This window comes from Perissodus microlepis, chromosome 5 (assembly GCF_051167445.1).
Source record: "Perissodus microlepis isolate ML-2025 ecotype Zambia chromosome 5, ASM5116744v1, whole genome shotgun sequence".
Classification (NCBI taxonomy): Eukaryota; Metazoa; Chordata; class Actinopteri; order Cichliformes; family Cichlidae; genus Perissodus; species Perissodus microlepis.
The window spans coordinates 11,417,075-11,438,996 of record NC_140465.1 but is presented as its reverse complement, the minus strand read 5'-3'; the positions used below and the strand labels follow the sequence as shown (position 1 = coordinate 11,438,996).

Sequence of the window (21,922 nt, the reverse complement as noted above, 5' to 3'; positions counted from 1 at the left end):
TACGTACTTCTTTGTGTTGTTCTGGCATGAAAAATGTTATAATATAGACAATCATGTATTTGCTTTATGGAGAAACAGCCCTGTCCTAATAGTACTATATAGACCTCTGGTTTCCCTGTTATTTGGCTACTATGTCATACATTAACCCGTTATGTTATCCGTGGACATTACATAGCTGTGAAGATACTGCACCTCAGTAAATATGTACACGACCTTTGTAACTGAAACACACACATTTCCAGCTTTTCCCCTAAAACCTGCTGCGGAAACTTGGAACCTCACTTTTTGATCTAAAATGACATCAGCTTTAGTGGTAACCTTCTTCAGATAAAAACTAAAATTATGTTGCAATAAAATCTGTCAGTGGATCTGCATATTTCATTACTTTTATTTTTTTGGCCAGTCCACTTCTGCAGAAACAGTGTTATGTCTAAAATGCATAGATTTGTGTGAGCTTTGAGGGAGTTTGCATATTCTCATTGTGTATGTGGGTTCTCCCTGGGTACTCTGGCTTCCTCCCACAGTCCACATTGGATTAGGTTCATTGGCAGTTCTAAATTGTCCGTAGGTGTTGATGTGAGTGTGAATGGTTCTTGTCTTTGTGTTAGCTCTACAATGGACTGGCAGTCTTTCTAGGGTGTTCCCCGCTTTTCACCCTATGACAGCTGAGAGCCTTAATCGGATAAACAGAAGACACTGGATGGATGGAAATGTGCTTTAGGATAAACAGAATTTAATTGGTCCTTTTCTTTTATGTTTTGCTGGGTGTTAATTTTTCTTATTTTCTGACAAGTACTCAAATCGCACAAATTTGTGTGTTTGCTTGTTACTGAGGACAGTGGATGTCAAATGCTGTATGGGTCTCAAAGCCACTTGGGGAAACTTTGTCATTTGTGTATTGTTGTATTTATGAAAAGAAAAATTGGAATTTGCGCCCAACTCTTCACAGATGCTACAAAGTGATTGTCACACTGAGCCCCTGATTGAGAACATAGTTTAGGCTGTAAGTACCTGGAAGTAACTCATCCGCTCCATTGTTAGTCCAACTCCCTCACGCACATATGTCTGTTTCAAAGTTTGCAAGATTAAGCTTTAAGGGGCTCTAGAGAATCCATTACCAAACAAAGGAAATGCATGGAAAGACACGTGAAAACAACTCTCAGCGTCACTGGGACATATTTTTTAAGGGACTGTGGGAAAGATGCTACTATCAGTGAGTTTTTAACCTTTAAAAATATGAGATATCAATTTCCCCTATATGGCAGCACTACTCCCTGGGTTTTTAGGCGATTGCTTGAGATTTTATTAAAAATATATAAGGATGACTTATACATGCGTATTCAAGGCTCGCAGTAGCCTTATGTATTCTGTTTCAGCTTCATCTCCTTTAACTGTGATGTGGTTTCCTTTACTTCTTTTTCTCAGATAGCATTGTGGATCAAATGTAATTTCAAATGCTATCCAGAATATCCTTCCCCTCCCCTCTCCCCACACCCCACCCCTTTAGCTTATCATTATGAGCTGGAATCACTACTTTTCCTTCCTTTCCTCCTCCTAAAGCTTTATCTACAGTCTACTACTCATTTTCTTTAGCTTTAATCACTGGCTCCTCATAGCTCTACTGCATCTTATCCTCATGGACTTGATAACAATACTGTGCATTCAGTTTTTTGGCTCGTCTTTGCAGCCTATTGGTCCAAGGTTGGTACTTCATAGAAAAGCTTATCATTCTTCACTTAATGCTGTATGATGTTTTAAAATATGTTTGTTGCTATAAAACAAATTAATTACACTTACAAAATGTGCACTTAAATCACACACTGGATCTTGTTGAATGAAATATTAAAGTTGAACACAGTGATTGACACACATGTGTAACTTCTAGAGAAAAAATTCTCAACAAGTTTCGTCAGTGGAAATGAAAATCGTCAAAACTTTGACGACTGCATTTGAAAACACACCAAAAATCTGATTTAAAAATTGAAAACACATGCTGATACAACTTGTGTCATAATATGTGGCTCACTAGTGCATATGTAGTCTGTATACACTCCCAACAACAGCCTGATAAGATGGCAGCTGATGTCCTTGGGGTTCTCCTCCTGTTAGACCTGGAAAAGGCTGTTAGTGAACTCTGTGAAGCTATTTGGTGTCTTTGGATGCACTGACTCATAATGTTCCAGAGATTCCCAATTGGATTCAGGTTTTGGGAAAGTGAGAGCCAGTCAGTGGTATCAGTGCGTTAATCAACCAGTAACCTGTACACTCTGGCCACAGTTGGCTGGAAATTGTCTTGAATTAGGAGAACCCAGGACTCATTGTACGTAAGGCCAGACGGTGAATCTGAGGTTTTCATCCCCATGCATAACAGCTGTCAGGGTACTGGTACTAACACATGGAGATCTGTGTGACCCTCCAAGGTTATGCTTACCTTGATCAAACAAGTTAAATGATATTGCAGGTAGCATAATGATTGGACTTCTTGTGCAACCCAGGCTGCCGTAACCGTTTCAAGACACTAACAAAAAGCAAAGAGAAGAAAGAGATAAATCACCTAATAAGGATAAAGAGACAGCCATAGATTGTTGTTACCAAGTATAAAGTCGTTCCCTTTTTGGAGGTTGTGTTGTTGTTGTCTCTTCAGTGCCTCTGCTGTTGCCACTAGACTTCTCCAGTGGTTTATAGCAACATGTAAAAGCAAACACCTAGATTAGCCCAGTATAGGCCCCCGAGGATGATTCCTAACATTCCTGGTCATTATTTAACCCTTTCTCTCCCGTAAACCTATACACAATAGAAATTCATGGTCTTCTATAACTCGTTTACTTAATATTTTGCACAACCTTCTGATGGAGAGCGTAGCACCTTGCCAAGAGGATACTCATAAAGTAAGTATGCAATACAATCTGCTAATCAAGTTTCTTCTCCTGATGGAAAATGGTTTCAATTTAATGATGTTATCTCCTTTCATCATGTGCTACCCTGAGGGCAAACCTTTATGATTTTAACCCCTTTATTGCATTTTTTGAATTTCCATCCTTCTCTTTTGTATTGAAGTGTTTAATGAGCTTCTTTCAGGTCATCACAGTTTTAGCCTTGATATGGTTTATTTCCTATTCCCATCCTCCTTTGTCATTTTCAGTAATAATACATTCAGTTGTCATGAGAAATATATTTCACACAGTGTTGACTTTGCACTAAATTGAAACTATAGACAAAATAAAAACAAAGCATGGATTTAAGAAGCTGTTTTCTTAGCACTGATGCCCAGAGTTACACAACTCACCCAGGGTTGAATACCCTTGACTGAATCTGCCCTTGGCATTGATCAACACCAATGTGGAAAGGACTGCATGACTAGCATAATGTGTTCATGTGTGCTCTCTCATTAGCAGTCACTTACAGCCTGCCTGTTGTGTGCCGCCTTCTTTGGCTCCCTGGGCTCATCTTTCCTTTATGGCTACAACCTGTCTGTGGTCAACGCTCCTGCTCTGGTGAGTCAAACACTTGTTTTCAGCCTTTTTGCAGGGAACCACAAGTGATTTTGTATGTTTTCTTTGTGCGGTAATTAAACTTTTAGTACTCATCCATAAATATTGAATGGCAGTGCTAAAACCAGGTTCTAATAAAGGTACAATTGACAGAACAGTAGCTCTGTAGATACAGAGACCCCCCCCCCCCCCACTAAGAAGAAATTGTTCAAAATGAACACAGTATATCAGACTCATAGACACTGTTGTAGTCAGGCTTATCCCCAGTACAGTGACCATTTACAGGTATTATACCGATACATAATACCTTTAGGTATACTTTTTATATATAGGTATAATTTCCATGTGATTGCAGGACAGTCCCAGGGGAGTGTCCTGACAGATTAATGGTTTCACAGTTTGTTTGGGCAGCTGAGAACAGGGGAGCCTAAACCTCCAGACCAAATACATATACTTATATTAAATATACTGTACATTACATTTTGGACAGGACTGAAAATCAGTGGCAACAGGTCTGATGAAAAAGTTGATCCATCATGCAGTATCATCTGGAAAGCATGTGACTGGCAGCAGCTTCATTTTTCAGTACGACATCGATCCCAAACACACTGCCAATGCACTAAAAGCACACTTGGATAGAAAAATACACAGAGCAATACAATGAGTCACGAGTCTTCTTAGCTTGAACCTCAACAGCATTGAAGCAGTAAAGGTGGTCATACCAAATACTGACTTTCTAGCTTGTTGTATGAAATGTATGGACTCTGTTTTTGCATTATATAATGTGTTTCTATGTATTTTTCAGTACTACAACTATTTCAAATTTTCCAGCAAAAAATATAAAGAAATGAGGGGTTGCTTTTGCAAAGCAACGTGTATCCAAAAAATGCAACATGTGCAGCCAATGTTCTTGTAAGTTTACATTACATCTTCTTTGACTGGTGAAACAGAAATTGCATTTTTGAGTTCCTTTTATGTACAAGTTCAATTATGTGGTGCCACTTGGATGGGAAACGTGTTTCAGAGGTCATGCTTTCCAATCAGGCTGTTTGTTTGTTCAGAGGTAATTAGATGTCTCACAGGTTATATAATTAGTCTTCAAGCGCCACGACCTTCAGCTCTGCAGTTACATCTACACTAAAAACTTATACTGCAGAAAACACAGAAACGGGTATCCAGCTTTTGATGAAAATTGCTGAAGCAAATGTTAATTTGTGCCACCGTTCACTTAGAATTATTATCAAGACTACAGCAGGAGTGGGTGAAGTGTACCCTCAAGTGGCTGCACTGGTGAAGAAATGAGTACAGTCTAAAGGGGAATTGGTCTTTAAAGCCTGTAAACATTTTTAAAATGAAGCTTACAGAAAATGTTATTCTTACAAATACCATTTTAAACCATTTTTGTGATCATTACCATTTTACCATCGCAATATTTTCAAGTTTATAGATTTATTAAGACACAGTTTAGTGTGATGCAACATAGTAACTTTGTTTTTAAAATCGAAAACCTTACCATTCCTTCTCTTAAGTCGTAGGAAAACAGTGGATTCACGCACCACAGTTCTGGTCAGGTCACACTTCTGCTTTGATTGTGCCTGTATTGCTTTAACAAGCATTCATGATGCAAAGCAGGACCGGTGAAGCAAGTCCAGTGAGGAAGAGTGATGAAATGGCAGGACCTGGCGGGGCTGACCTCAAGGTCTAATTGGCAATAGTAGTCTGATGGAACAGTACTCCTATTTTGTGGTTTATAATATTTGTATTATGAAAAAATAGAGAGCCAGTGACCAAAAAAATGCAAGTGCCAAAAGAAAAAAAGTGCAAAAATGCCCTCTGTTAACATTTTACCCCCTGGTCAGAAACAGAGAACCAAGGATAACTAGGACTGCTGTGCTAATCTGTCCTCAGTGGCAAAACGTTTCCCAGATGCCCTTATTAAGTGTCCCTTTTCTTTCACACTGACTTTCTTTTCATCTTTTGTGAAATAGCTAAAACATGTGCTGATGCATCTGCAAAAGACATCCATATCTATGAAGGTCCTGAGGTGGAAAACTCACCAAAAATGTACAGTCTTCTGTGACAGGCTAAAAGTGCCAATTTAAAATAAACACATCATTAGAATGTCTCATCATTACTGAAAACATAGTTAATTATATGTATCATTTTGTGGTATTTTCATTGTAAATAATAGTCATAAAAAGGCAGTAAAACACACAGTGAGGCTGAGCTGATGTCATCAAGTTTGCTGCTTTGTTCACTGTGAGCTGTGTCCTCTCATCCTCACACATCTCATGTTGCTTCTTGAACACAAAACAAAAAGGTGAGATGTTAAAATGATTTTATTTTTCATTGTAGTACAATTCCTAAGCTTAGATTGAGGAGCTGTAGTTTAGAAAGCTGATAAAAAGTGAATTCAGTCTACTTTATATTTTAAATTAAGCATAATATGTTTTACATTGTGCTTTCTGACAGTTCAGTGTAATTTCACATTTTGATACTGCTCTTAACAGTGTCCATATTTTAAAATAAATTTGAAAAGAGATGATTGACCTTATATGGGAAGATTTTAACAGAACAGATTCATATGATGTATTTCTCAGTGTGCCTTCAGTACATTAGGAGTCCTCCAAACAAGCTTGAAAACAATATATAGGGGGTGGTAGTTGTACCTGCATATTTTGTCACAGTACCTCTCAAAAACAAGAGGAATATAGCACAGTTTATGAACAATGCATTCTTTGTCTAAACAATGACAATACTTTTCCCACTGGTTTTTTTTTTGTTTTTTTGTTTTTATTTCAGAATGTAAAGTTTTGAAATGTTGTTTTCTTGTCAAGGACATCATGTTATTATGTTCTCTAGGACCTGCTATGCTACTATCCAAGTGGATTATTCTTTAAATGCTGTACATGCATGGTCTTCTACATATCCTCCAAATTTCTTAGTGGCAGGCTATAACTGAAATTACTTTGCTTTCATTAAAAAACATTATGTTCACCCTGGGTTTAGGCTGTGTGAGACTTTATAACAGGCTGGTTTTATTTGCACCTTAAGGGCTTCAATCCTAATGTTTCAAATCGTTCACTTCTCTATACTTGGTAGAACTCAACAAAACACAGCCTACATACTATTAAGGCTTTCCTTTTTAACAATTTGTTCAGAAATGTGATGATTTTATTTTATATTTTAAATGTATTTCATTGTTATTTATACAAATGAACCTCACTGAGACACGGGTTCTCATTTTCAAGCGACCTACTGATTACTGCATGGAATTAGTAGGGTGTAAAATGCACTTAACAAAAAAATAAAATAAAATAAAATAAAATTGAGAAGTAATTAAAAAAAAACAAAAAAAAACAAGCAAACAAAAATTAACCTTCCAGATCTTCTTTGCACACAGTTCCACTCTGCACAACCCCAAAATCTGTTGCCTGGATATTTTGTTTTCTGCTTGGCTTATCAAACTTAAAAGTCCCACCTACTGTTTAATCTGTATTTTGCAGCTAATTCTCCAGTTTATGTCGTTGTTGAGCCATTGCTTTTTTGTTTACTCCCCTTTATAGAATCTGCCCACCAGAAGCACTAGCTGATCATTTATGCAGCGCTGGCTCTCCTCCACCTCAGTAGGGCTCACCACTTCTCCTGCTGTCTTTACAAAAGCCGAACAGAATAAACCAACAAAAACGTCGAGTAGAATTAGGATAACACAACAGAAGGAATATTACAGACAGAGTTCTCACTACATTTCAAAAAAGACCGAGTCGATCTCTTTAATAGTTCACTAAAGTCACAATCATTTCTACACGCGGCACAAAAACCTATAAATGAACATTCAGCTTTCTCCACGCACAGCAGGGCCACCCCCAGCAGCGAGCGATCTTCAAATGTGGGTAAAGGAATATTATATGAAGTGTTAAAAATTCATTTCCATTGAACTCTAATAGGTCGAGCTATTGAGGTATCAGACAGATATGCAAGTAGACCACAAACCTCTACTCATCTTAGAGGAGAAGCATCAAAGTAGGGGCAAAAAACTATTTGCTACTCTTCATTCCACTTCCAGACAATGTCAAGATGATGGGAATTTACTCATTAATAATGTATAACTACCTTCTGTCACAGCGAGTGAGATGAGCCGTGTGGAAAATAAAGGAGGATCCAAACGCAGGCACTTGTAAAGGTGTGAGGGTGGTTTATTAAACACAAAATAAAAATGGACAAAAGGAGAACGGAACAAAGACTAAACTATACTGGGAACAAACTGACTACAGAACACGAACCTGAACATGAATGAGAGCGAGCAGAAACAGATGGCGGTTGACAGCAGGGAAACACACAGATGAAGCAGGGTGGATACACAGAGGGACCAGCAACTACAATGACAGAAGATGCGACTAAAATACACACAGAGAAACACAGGGAGATTACACACAGGTGGGGAACACAGCTGGGAGTAATCAACAAGACGAGACAGGTAAAACTGAACACACACACTCACATGAGACGCAGACCTTCACAATAAAACAGGAAACAAGAACACTACACAAAGACGCAGACTTGACACTGAGAGACAGACAGAAAATGACACATGGAACTAAACCCACACAAAACATGAGAACACAAATCTTAAACACAAATAAACAGAAACATGGAACTCTAATAATAATAATCATCATCATCATCATCATCATCATAGCACCCAAAACCACAACAATCATTCAAAAATAAACTAACAATCAAAACTCAAAATACTGGTTCGAAACTGACCCAGAACCGTGACACCTTCATTTTCTGTAGACATCAAATTTACCCTGCTAAAGAAATCTTCACAAAGACATTTTCTTGCAGTTAACTGGGTGCACCAGTAACATCTTTGAATTAATGTGCATGATAGTGGCATGGCATTAATCTCCCCTCGACAGAACACCTGTTATAAAAATGAAGGAGTCTTAATCATTATTTATGCAAACATTTCTTACGACAGCTTGACATTAACTGAGACAACATAACAACAGATCGACTCATGAACAGCTTCACTCTGATAGAAAACCAGTGAGCGTAAAATATTATATAGCCGTGTCAAACAGATGTTGCCATGGTACAAAATCTAAAAATATCGATTGTGTTTTGTGGCTGTGATGCTGGTGAGAAATAACTGTTGAACACATGAATAACTGAACTCGGTGGATGTTTGCAGGGAGTGATGTGATGATGATGTGAAGTAATATCTTTGGTAATTATTTATCTATAGCACATGACTTGGCTGATCTTCAGTAAAAGTAGCGATAAGGGTGATGAAAGCCCTGTAGAAACTGGTGTAACCTGTAACCCCCCCCCCCTTTTCCTAGCGATAGAATTGTTTTCAGCAAATTTGAAGTGACATCAAAGTTCATTTTTCAGTCTTAAGTTAAGCAAAGCCGGCAAACATGGTCGTGATACGTGATGCTTACAATGAGTAGCTCCTAAGCCAAAGCAAGCAATGACAGCGACTGTGTGACCACTGCCCTTCCTGACAGTGCTGAAGACAGGGAGGGCTTCAGCTTTGGTTTAACAGGAATTCAATAGAGTCGCAGTTGTTAAATGTAAGATAAAAAAACTACAAGGCCCTTTGCTTTCTATGCAACCGACGTCTTCACGCTCGATGAAGACACTTTAGAATTCTCGTGGGTTGACACAAGTGCCAATAATTTAATGCGACGCATTCACTGACTCATTGTGCTTCAACTTCTTAATGAAGTCACTCAGTTTGTTGCTATTAAGCTATTTGCTATTTTTTAAAGTAAAGTTATATAAAACGTCAGACACTGTCTGCTACTTGAAGGTTGAAGTCAGATGCTTTAATGTTGCTTTGAAAGGATGATACTGAAATAAGCAATCAGTGCAATTTGAGTTTTTCACTTTAACTTTAAGCAGTAGCATTAAAACTATGATGCTGATGAAGCAGTTATATGCAAGTCTGTATGTTGACATGTAAGTTTGGTGCCTCTGCTCTTGTTCTCTCTTTTGTCCTTTTTGTAAAAAGAATGCTATCGTGATGCTCCAGTCAAACTATCCAAATCTCAAACTTTTGATGTGATGATTGATTAGGTGTTTTACACGTCATTTATTAATTTTATTGGATACAAGGAGTCAATCAATTACGTATATGAACACATTAACACATTTTAGATTGCATTAGGGCAGGTAGGTCAGAGAGAGATAAGAGTGTTTCACATGTGACAAACCTGAATACAGATGCAAAGAATAAACAATTGTTTTATGAAATCTGGAGCTATTCAATAAACATCTAGGGCCGCCCAGGGCTAATGACGTGCCTGCATTAAGCCTGCTGAAATTAATTTATTTGCATATTGTGGAGACCAGATATAAAATCTTACAAATATTATTACTGGTATTAAAACAAAATGTTTTCAGATTATATAATTTAACAATCATTTCCTGGTAGTCCTTTTCTTCAGGCAAAGTTTAAGTCATAAAGTCAGATTGGAAATGTAAAAACACACTCATGATACATATGATATTCAGTAAACATGTGTTGGGGGTTTCTAGGTTTACATTTAAACTTTTTAAATATCAATGTTTTTTGTTTTTTTTCACCATTTATCCATATGAATAACACATTTAAAACATCTCTTTGTGTTCCTTTTGTATTGCAGTACATTAAAGCTTTCTACAATAAGACATGGATTGAGAGATATGGGGAGCCTATTTCAGCGGAGACGGTGACCTTCCTCTGGTCCGTCACGGTGTCCATATTTTCTATTGGAGGCCTTTTTGGAGCCCTGTCTGCCACGTTAATCATCAAAGTACTGGGCAGGTGAGAACACTGTTATGCGCTTACAATATCGCTGGTAAGAAGTTTGCTTTTATATCCTTCACTCATCAGGGAATGGTGAACAGCAGTCAGTTTGGTGCAAACGATTATGTTATGAGTGAATATGAACAACACTGTAGATCCTTTGGCTTCCTTTGTTGTGGGGAGGGGTCTCTCTGGATCGAGCTTGTTCTGGTGAATCCCACAAATGCTTGGTCGGATTGAAATCGAGGGACCGCAGGATAACACTGTGCTGCACAAACACAAGAAAGGGGAATTTTTGAAGTGTGGTGTGCTGCTGTTAGCAAGGGAAGAAAGAAACCACTAACCACTTGATCTGCAACAGTGCTTAGGCAGGTGGTAAATGACCTTGTTTGTGCACGAACTGTTGGCTACTCAGTATGATGTAATTTAACAAAATGATCCAACAAAATCATTGTGGTTTTAACACTGTGGCTAATCAGTGTATGGAGCTTTACTATTGACAAAGCAACATGACAGAGGACTTACTTCCAAAAGATTTGTAGGTCTCAGTTTAAGGTAAACAACACACAATGATTTATGATTGCAGGTTAAATATAAATGACACTGGTAATATTATTATTATGAATGCTTTATGAATATTTTGTTTATTCACAGTTTCTTTACAATAAAGTGAATAAACAAATCTAAAGTGGTGGAAGCTGTCGGGCTGGGCTCTGTGGATGAGGAGAGACAGAGTCAGCGAAAGGAGCAGAGAGACTCACGGTTAGCTGGCGAACAAAAGCGCTAATCACAGGTGACAGAGTTGGCCCTATCTTCACTATTGTAGTGAGGATTACATGGCAAGGAACTGAGATAACATCCAGCCTTTAAATGATCAGGTCCTGTCAGGGCTCTGTGTGCGGGCAGGCGGAGAGGAGGATCCAAACGCAGGACTCAGACACTAACTTGAAACTCAAAAACCTCAGCTTTATTGCTGGTACGAAAACAAAACATGAAGTGAACACTGAAAACGGAGAACAGGAACACACAGGCATAATCTGATGGTACGACGCGACACCGAGCACGGGAAAACACAGGGCTTAAATACACAGGGTAGTAATGAGGGACTGGGCAACAGAAGGGAGACACAGCTGGGAGAGATCAGGGCTAACGAGACGGGGGGAACCAAGCTGCACACACTAACATAAGACAAAGACTTTCACAATAAAACAGGAAACATGAACTACTAAACAAGAACGCAGACTCGACACTGGGAGACAAAATAACATGGAATACATACATGGAACTCAAACAATACATGAAGCAGAATAAAACCAAAATATAATAAACTCAAAATACTGGGTCCAACGGACCCAGAACCGTGACAGGTCCGGATGCGTAAAGGATGAAGCAGACAGACTCCGCCCACAGGCACATAAAAATTCCAATGTCAACCTCACCTCTCCAGCTGTGACTAAATAACAGTGATGTTAAATACAAACACAGACCCTTAAAGTGTACAAGTGTTATTTTTGTTCCTCGTGTCTCCCTTTCTGTACAAGGCTCCGTTAGACAACCAGTTCCTTTAAGTACTATAATGAATAATTTTAAATCTACTCTGTAGCAATCTCACTGTTGTCTTTAGCCTCCATTTACAGTGATCAAGTACCAGTATGTTTTGTAATGGATTTAAGACATAAAAGACTGTCAGTGCACTGACTCCAAGGACATAAAAGGTATTGGTCTTTACTGACTTGCACTGGTTTGACAGCCTATATACTGCATGATGAGATCCAATCTCACAGCCAGCGTGATGCATTTAGGTTTAAGTCTTGCTCACCTACGTGTTGGACTGCAGAGCCACATGTCCTACTATCCTCAAGGGACACGTTCAGGCGCTAACAAAATCACCTCAGGGCTATGAAATGATACGTCCTCGAAATAATCTGTTATCCACTAATGACAAGAGTGTCACAGAGAGACTTATGAAGCTTTTACTCAGAGTCATTTCAGACAATTAAGATACCCTTGAGGTTCACCTTGGATTTCTCAGGTTGCGATCCTCACTGTGTTAATTAGGCTGAAGCGTATAATTCATTTTCCCTCCACACTCCCAGCTAGACGTGTGGGTCAGCTGGAAGTTTTACACAGTTTCAGAAAGGTTGAAATTCAGATGTCAGGGACAAGAGCTGAATATATATGTTAACTAATGAGGACTCATGGAGCAATCGAAATGAAACACACTTCAAAGTATGCCAGGGAAGCCGAGGTAGGTGGACATTTCACCACAGACATGAAAAGAGATTAATAAACATTTGTGGTCGACTGCACTACTACATAAATGAGTGTATTTAAATTTTAGATTTAAATGTAGATTTAGACACTGCAAGAGAGAAAAGCCTTCATCTCAGAAACAAAACACAGCTGATTATCATGCTGCTGGTGTTGTGTGACTGATGTTGAAATACAGAGTGCAAATGCTATAACTTACGAAATGTGCTGCTCTGAGAGTCTCAGTGGCATTGTTAAGCATCTCACTACAAAGATAGCAAAAATCAATAGGAAGAAAACATTTTTCTTTGACCCCTGACATTAAAAAAAGTACAGTTCAGACAAGACCTGAATGCACACACACGGCAGACAGGCATGCTGAAGAAAAAAAGCAACTTGGTCAACAAAGGCTGGTAGGGAGGTAGAATCCAAAGAGTAAAAGTAAGCAGATGGGCTGGAGATCACACGCAAATGGCCCGATGCTGGAGAACAAGGGAACCAGAGATGTTGGGTGGCCTGGTGGCAAGGCAGATAAACAGTGCTGCCCAGGTGCTGCAGATGGGGGATTAAAGAGAGACTACTCCAGAAGGCAGGACCTGCAAGTGGAGCTCCATCAGGGCCATGCTAGAGGCTAATGGTTAAGATACAGCAGGGAACAGGCAGGAAGACCAAAGAAGAGATCAGGTCAAGACAAAGGCTGGAAACCAGAACAGTTGGACAACAGAAGAGGTTCAGCAGGCAGGACAGACAGATGCTCTTTGAAACAGGGGTCAGTTGTGACCAGAGATGGGCAGTAACACGTTACTTGTAACGCGTTACTGTAATCTGATTACTTTTTTCAAGTAACGAGTAAAGTAAGGGATTACTATTGTAAAAACGGTAATTAGATTACCGTTACTTTCCCATAGGGACGCTGCGTTACTGCGTTACTAAAACCGTGATTTTTTTGCGAGAATGTCTCATGACAGTGACGTAAGCGAGTGCGACGTTCGTGACAACAGCTGTGTGCAGATCAACAATGGATAATATGTGGAGTGCGGGAGAGTATGAGCGTGCAGCGTTTAAAGCGTGGAAGTACTGACCTTACTTTGAGTTTGATTCCATAAAAAGTGACAAAAACATTAGCGTCCGTTGTGCGTGGGAAGAAAACTTCTTTTTACAGCGAAGAAAAACCCTAAACAAGCACCAAGTGCGCAACCACGTAATGGGAAATTCACAGAGAAACTCGCGGATTCTTCCACTGACCGCTGCGGCACACCTGCACCAGGGTAAACCTCCGCCTACCCTACTCCTGCTTTACAGGTGAAAATAGAGCAACAGGACCGCTAGTCTTTGATTTTATTTATTTTCTGCTGTGTTTTACTTGCATCTATTTGAAAGAGTGAGTGTAAACACAAAAAATATTTTATTTTATGTGCTGGAATGTGCAGAAAATAGGTTTAAATGTTAAACTAATTTCTTCAAGTCAGAGAATGGTGCATATAATTAAATTTTTGCTTGATGCATAAAGTTAAAAGATTAAAACTAATAAAATAAGTAAAAAAAAAAAAAGACTTGCAACTAGCGATAATGAAATAGTTTCAGATTGAGCGTAAGAAACCTCCATTACAGAACTGATTTTTCTGTTGTGATGGCCTCAAATGTGTTCCTTTGAAACTATATGTCTGTGAAGGTTCTCAGTCATCCAGGTCATCGTAGTCAAAGGAGCTTGCAAAGAAAAGCGTCTGGACTTCTTTAAGTTTACTTGAAGACGTTTCACCTCTCATCCGAGAAGCTTCTTCAGTTCTAAGGTCAAATGGTGGAGAGTCCCAGATATAAACCTAGTGGGAGTATCCCCCCACAGAGGGACAAAAGGACCCCCTGATGATCTTCTAATCGCCTGAGCCAAGGTGTGAAACTGGGTGTGGGTCCCAATCAGCCAGAGTTTCGGGTGTGTTCATTGTGAAACCTGGCCCCACCTTATCATGCGAATTCCTGAGGTCAGATGGCCCAGGATGTGAGTGGGCGTTAAGGCGTCTGGGAAGGGATCTCAAAACTGGATTATAGATGGCAGAGAGTTGGTGTCGTAAACCCCCGCCTCTGTTCAAAGATGGTCGCTCACAGTGGACATAGATGGCTTCTTTCACTCCTCTTTCAAACCATCTGTCCTCTCTGTCCAAAATGTGAACATTGGCATCCTCGAAAGAGTGTCCTTTATCCTTAAGATGCAGATGGACTGCTGAGTCTTGTCCTGTGGAGGTGGCTCTTCTGTGTTGTGCCATGCGCTTGTGAAGTGGCTGTTTGGTCTCTCCAATGTCGAGGTCTGGGCATTCCTCGCTGCACTGTACAGCATACACCACATTGTTAAGTCTGTGTTTTGGCGTTTTGTCTTTCGGGTGAACCAGTTTTTGTCTGAGCGTGTTGCTGGGTCTGAAATGCACCGGGATGTCATGCTTGGAGAAAACTCTCCTAAGTTTTTCTGATACACTGGCTACATAGGGGATGACAATGTTGTTGCGTCTGTCCTTCTTATCCTCCCTCGTTGGTGTCTGGTCTTCTTTTCTGTGCCTCTTTGCTGACTTTAAGAACGCCCATTTAGGATAGCCGCACGTTTTGAGTGCTTCCTTTACATGTGTGTGTTCCTTCTTTTTTCCTTCAGGCTTAGAGGGAACATGTTCTGCCCGGTGGTGTAGGGTCCTAATTACTCCAAGTTTGTGTTCCAAAGGGTGATGGGAGTCAAAGAGGAGGTACTGGTCCGTGTGTGTGGGCTTCCGGTAAACTTCGATGTTGAGTTTGCCGTTTTCTTCAATGTGCACAGCGCAGTCCAGGAAAGGCAAACAGTTGTCCTTTGTGTCTTCCCTGGTGAACTTGATGTTTTTATCCACAGCGTTAATGTGCGCAGTGAAGGATTCCACTTCTTGTGTCTTGATGTAGTCTCTCTCTTCACTTGCATACCCACCACGGAGGCCGTGGAGACTGTCAGAAAACGACTACAAGAAGTGGAATCCTTCACTGCGCACATTAACGCTGTGGATAAAAACATCAAGTTCACCAGGGAAGACACAAAGGACAACTGTTTGCCTTTCCTGGACTGCGCTGTGCACATTGAAGAAAACGGCAAACTCAACATCGAAGTTTACCGGAAGCCCACACACACGGACCAGTACCTCCTCTTTGACTCCCATCACCCTTTGGAACACAAACTTGGAGTAATTAGGACCCTACACCACCGGGCAGAACATGTTCCCTCTAAGCCTGAAGGAAAAAAGAAGGAACACACACATGTAAAGGAAGCACTCAAAACGTGCGGCTATCCTAAATGGGCGTTCTTAAAGTCAGCAAAGAGGCACAGAAAAGAAGACCAGACACCAACGAGGGAGGATAAGAAGGACAGACGCAACAACATTGTCATCCCCTATGTAGCCGGTGTATCAGAAAAACTTAGGAGAGTTTTCTCCAAGCATGACATCCCGGTGCATTTCAGACCCAGCAACACGCTCAGACAAAAACTGGTTCACCCGAAAGACAAAACGCCAAAACACAGACTTAACAATGTGGTGTATGCTGTACAGTGCAGCGAGGAATGCCCAGACCTCGACATTGGAGAGACCAAACAGCCACTTCACAAGCGCATGGCACAACACAGAAGAGCCACCTCCACAGGACAAGACTCAGCAGTCCATCTGCATCTTAAGGATAAAGGACACTCTTTCGAGGATGCCAATGTTCACATTTTGGACAGAGAGGACAGATGGTTTGAAAGAGGAGTGAAAGAAGCCATCTATGTCCACTGTGAGCGACCATCTTTGAACAGAGGCGGGGGTTTACGACACCAACTCTCTGCCATCTATAATCCAGTTTTGAGATCCCTTCCCAGACGCCTTAACGCCCACTCACATCCTGGGCCATCTGACCTCAGGAATTCGCATGATAAGGTGGGGCCAGGTTTCACAATGAACACACCCGAAACTCTGGCTGATTGGGACCCACACCCAGTTTCACACCTTGGCTCAGGCGATTAGAAGATCATCAGGGGGTCCTTTTGTCCCTCTGTGGGGGGATACTCCCACTAGGTTTATATCTGGGACTCTCCACCATTTGACCTTAGAACTGAAGAAGCTTCTCGGATGAGAGGTGAAACGTCTTCAAGTAAACTTAAAGAAGTCCAGACGCTTTTCTTTGCAAGCTCCTTTGACTTTGAAACTATAAAAAGTTATTCAGCTATTCCATGATGTTAGTTTTTTAAAACTCGTCTATCTCTGATAGTTCTTGCTCTGCTAGCTTTTTGTTAGGTGAAGTTCTTTTCATCCCAGGTGAAGCACTATAGAAATTGAATTTAATGAGTTACATTTTGTTAATTTTAAAAAAAATTTTCATGTATTTTTCTTACTGACTGTAGAAAGGGGACCTTGCTGTTGAATAACAGCTTTGCTGTAATAGCTGCTGTGCTTCTGTCTCTGGGTGAAATGTCAAGATCTTTTGAGATGCTCATCATTGGACGACTCATTATGGGGGTGGATTCTGGTAAGAAATATGCTTTTATAATTTCCCACTCATCAGACAGTGTAGAACATTCAATATAGAGCATAATGCTGTAGTGTAAGGGAGTACAAAGAAAATATTCATTCAGTTAATTATGTAAATTAGTAAATTATGATGATATTTTTAAGTTTAATCTGGTTGACCTTATCAGAAAATGTTAATTACATACATCACCTCTTGTAGTGACGCTGGCTTTTTACTTACTTCTACGACTATGACAATTCATTATTATCAGGTTGTTCTAAAAGGTCCATGAAAAACCTCCAGTTATTCCAAAATGCTGCAGTGAGAGTACTGGACATGGGCGAGGATGAAATACTGTATTTCTTCCATATTAACATCTTGAATAAACAGGACCCATCATACCTTATAGACTTGATAGTACCATATTATCCTAATAGAGCACTTTGCTCTCAGACTGGAGGCTTACTTCTGGTTCCTGGGCTGCAGGTCACCGCTGTAGTCCTTTCAGTCCCTGGGGTCACATCAGCTAAGATGTGCTTCTTGGTGTCAATCGTGCGAATCACTTGCATCCGGTGTGAATTGGTGTGAGATGTTCCCCCATCCTGAATCATATGAGTCATTAAGATGACTTGACTCAATGTGTGAGTGTTGGTAGAGTCGTCTTGAAAGGTATCTCAAGACTATGTTGCAGATAAATGGTGTCATAGGCCACGACCTCCACTCAGTGATGGTCATTCAAAGACCACATCCAAGGTGATAGCACTATTAGAGGTCAAATACCCGGGACTTCCCATCTGGTGTTAGAACTGAGGTGCGTTTTAAATTCAATGATCACTGATTTCACATGTGCTAAAAAAGTGCTACCTCATAAAATGCAACTCAGTTTTGGTTTTAACAATAGCTTGGTTATACCACAACGGAGAAATAGTAGCTACCTTTAAAATAATACACACATTTACAGAAGTGTGGGGTAACTCGTTTTTCAATTTGTAGTGTGTGGAAATTGATTTGTTTTTAAGTATTAACTTGTTCTTCAGTGTAGACCGTTTCTAATGCACAGACCATCAATACTAGTACCCATGATTGTGCCCCACAGTTCAAGACAGCCAACTGTGAAATGTGACTTGATGTTCAGTGTGTGTTAGTGCAGTGGAGCTGTTGGTGTGTCTGCACATTTATGTGGTAAAACGAAACAGACTTCGATACTGATAAAAACACCCCCAATGCTTTTAAAGACAGCTGATGCTTACAGATCCTAGATAAGATACGTGAATGCATATTCCTCTACTATGTCAATACATACTGATGAGAGGAGTGTTTATGCTACATAGACACGGATATATTGTTTTTAATAGGTTTTAATATATTGTTTGCTTGTTTCTTTCTGACAGGTATTGCTCTCAGTGCTCTCCCCATGTACCTGGGAGAAATTTCCCCAAAACACTTCAGAGGTATGATTGGCCAGTTCAACTCCATTCTAATCTGCTTAGGAGTGTTCACTGGGCAAGTGCTGGGGATGCCCGAGCTGCTGGGTCAGGTTAGTGGTTTAGGAGGCTATGAATGATTACATTTTGAAAGTGTGCTGTATATGTCGTGTTGTTTTCTGTAAGAATGGTTTTGAGGCTGGAGAAATTTTAAATCAAGACAAGAAATTTGAGTTTAGTAAATGAAAAGTGGGCTAAACATAACCACCACATCACTCCAAGTTTTCAGTATATTGTCTGTGGAGAAGGTCTGTTGACTGTGGATGTCTGTAATAAAGTTTGCTCTCAAGTCACTGTCGTAAACAAACTGCATTTAAAAGCGTTTCAGCAAGCCCAAAGCCAGTGTGAGTGAGTAATCTGAATCAATAAATTATGCTAAACGTCATATAAATTGGCACTTTAAGTAAAATGTGAACCTGTCATGACTTTGGTGATGCATTAGATAAAGTACTATTCACCTATTGTGAGAGTTGTCACTGGTTGAACTGGTTCCAGTCTTGGTTTACATTTTGTGTTTTGTTCTTAGCTGAATTTTTAGATTTTGACTTATTTATTATTCTAGTCTAATGTGAGACTTAGTTCTCACATTATTGATAAGATAAGATTTTATTGCTTATTTTTAATGTGGTAACCAGTTACATGTTCTGTTTTGTCTTGTTTTGTCTTCTTTCTGGTGTATTGTTATATTTAATAGTAGTATTAGTAGTTTCCCCAGCTTGTGTCTTATTGTACCTTATTTCTGCATTTATGCCTCTGTCCCTCTGTGTTGCCTAGTCTCTGACATCTTAAGTTTTTGTGTTGCTGTTTGTTAGTTTCCTTTGGTTGTTTCCTGTTTTGCTTTGAAGCGTAGTTTTCTTTCATGTCTGCTGTCAGGTTTGCTTCCTTCCTGTCCTCTGATTCCCTGATTGTTTTCACCTGTTGTTAATTGCTTTCACTTGTGTCTCCCCGCTCATCTGCTCGTTGTCCCCAGTGACTTCTGAGTATTTATAATCTTGTCTGCTTTTTTGTCCTTTTTGTCAATGTGTATGTGTATGTGTGTGTGTGCAGCCCAATTTATTCTCTTTGGATTTTCATGTACCTCATGTTGTGGTTTTTGTTATTTTTTGTATCTTTTGCATCAGCTGTACTAAAGGCTTGCTGTCAGCTCGTTCTTTTGTTTCTTGGATCCTGTTTGTTTCCTCTCCCCTGCCTGACAGGTTCCACTATATGTCTGACTTACAACATAAACCTATCAATATTAACTAGAAAAAACACTTTGAAAAAATACAGTAGTTAATGAGTAGTCAAAAAATTTATTTTATCACCGATAGCTCACAAATTGTTCATATTTTGTTCATATTCGGCATGTTTAGTTCACACACTGAGAGGAACCAGCACATCAGTTTAAACTTTGGTAAAGACAGTGAAAGAGTCTAATCTTTTCCATCCGGACTGGACAATGCCAAGATCAAATGCACCCAGACAACCTGGCTGCTGGGGAGTTTCTAGTAGGGCTGTGCGATATGACCAAAATCTCATATCCCGATATAAGAATTCTATCGTCCGACAACGATATAAATCACAAAAATGTAACATTTTCTGTAAATTCTGTGAATCTCGGGCAGCTCGACTTGTGTGAAATGTTTCCAGCTGCGCGTCATGTAGCTGGAGTCGAGTGTTTTAACAGATGCATGAAACTATACATTTTTAGACATAAGTTGTAACGGCCGCCGTTTTCTTTGTGAGTATTTATTACACGGCGTGCTGCGGGGAAAAGCCTGTTCTAACGTTTGAGTCTAAGGTTTATTTTTTAGCACCTGACGGCTCTTTTTTTAACTTCTCATCCGTAAATAATCTGCTCTTTCACGTGATTCAGTTTACTTTGAAAAGTCTCAACAGGATCTTGAGCTTTATTCTGACAGGTTTATGTGGAAAATAAACAAGCGGACACGCGATGGTGTTACCGTCGTTGTCGTTAGCAAAAACAAAATTCTCTATAACTGCATGTAGCAAGGAGACTATCCCAACTAACAAAGGATGAGAGACACATTACACCCTGGACAGGTTGCCAGTGTGTTGCAGGGCTAACACAGAGAGCGACAACCATTCAGACTCACATTCACACCTATGAGCAATTTAGAACCTGGAATGAACCCACGCAGAGAGAGGGCAAATATGCAAACTTCACACAGACAGATGGTGGATTTGAACCCAGGATCTTTATGCTGTGAAGCAACAGTGCTAAACGTGGCACCACTATGCTTCCCATAAGGTGCAAATTAGTCCATTCAAATTTATTTGGAGAAAACTTAATTGTATAGGACAGAAAGACTGAAACATCTTAAGACCGTAGACACAGATTCCTTAAACTTTGTGTGCATATAATTTTGAGAGGTTCTGTTTCGTAAATGTGATAAATTGTGGCGCTGATGCCTGCTTAGGAATCTAATGTCTGCTTTTAGCCATATATGTGGTCTTTAACCTCCTAGGACCTGGTGTCCACATATGTGGACATCACATTTTGGGTTGTCTAGACCGAAATTTCTTTGTGCCTCTCACGTCTGTGTGTGACCTTGGCGACTATGTGGCATTAAAGTGAGAATTAACCACCAGCGTTTAAATGTCAATGTAACACTGGTGGTGCAATACTAGTAGTGAGCATGTAAGACCTGTTAGTGCTACTTCTTGCCTTCTTTGCATGTAGTACGGGCAGAATAGTTACCTTTAACCACAGTACGAGGACAGAAGGGAAATATGGGCCAGATCAGACAGGTTCTACAGGGTGGGCCATTTATATGGATACACCGTAATAAAATGGGAATGGTTGGTGATATTAAAGTCCTGTTTGTGGCACATTAGTATGTGAGGGGGCAAACTCCTCAAGATGGGTGCACTGTAAACCCGAATAAGTTGACTGAACTTAAAACTTTTGTGGAAACTGATTACCTCAAAAGATTTAAGTACACAAACTCATCTCTTCCAAGTATGGGGGTACTCAAAATTTGTATTTATTGTTAACCTAAAAATTGAAAATTATATTTTATATTTATTAATTGAGCTTTACTCAAAGACTGTATACTTTAATTTCAATATTTTTGTGTTTCTCGTAGTTTATTATTTTGATGCAACACAATGCAATTATATTACAACCTAAACTCAAATTATATGATTATTAATTAAAAGATATTTATGTTTCAATGTTTGAGTGTAGACTACTAAAAAAAGTACAGAAATTCAGTTACTTTACATTTTGTTTATTTAACATTTTTTCATGGAAATTTAAAAACATCACAAATGTTTTTATAAAACCACTAACATGGACATGGGCACCATAAAGTGAGCATTATAAATTCAGTGTAGAATATTTATCTTTTTATAAAATCACAAAGGACGACATCAGTCTTAATTGCATCTTTCTCAAAATACACAAA

General features: G+C 39.6%; 1 protein-coding gene across 4 annotated transcripts in view; it reads left to right on the top strand.

Annotated features, from left to right (window-relative positions):
• slc2a9l2 (solute carrier family 2 member 9, like 2) overlaps positions 1-21,922 on the top strand; it is a 109,761-nt gene that overhangs the window by 5,597 nt on the left and 82,242 nt on the right. For all 4 annotated transcript variants that reach the window (XM_084927810.1, XM_084927811.1, XM_084927813.1 and 1 more), the window contains 4 exons: positions 3,393-3,494; positions 10,151-10,311; positions 16,922-17,046; positions 18,420-18,565. In XM_084927810.1, the coding sequence (XP_084783936.1) occupies positions 3,393-3,494; positions 10,151-10,311; positions 16,922-17,046; positions 18,420-18,565 (534 nt within the window). The remainder of the gene's footprint in view (positions 1-3,392; positions 3,495-10,150; positions 10,312-16,921; positions 17,047-18,419; positions 18,566-21,922) is intronic.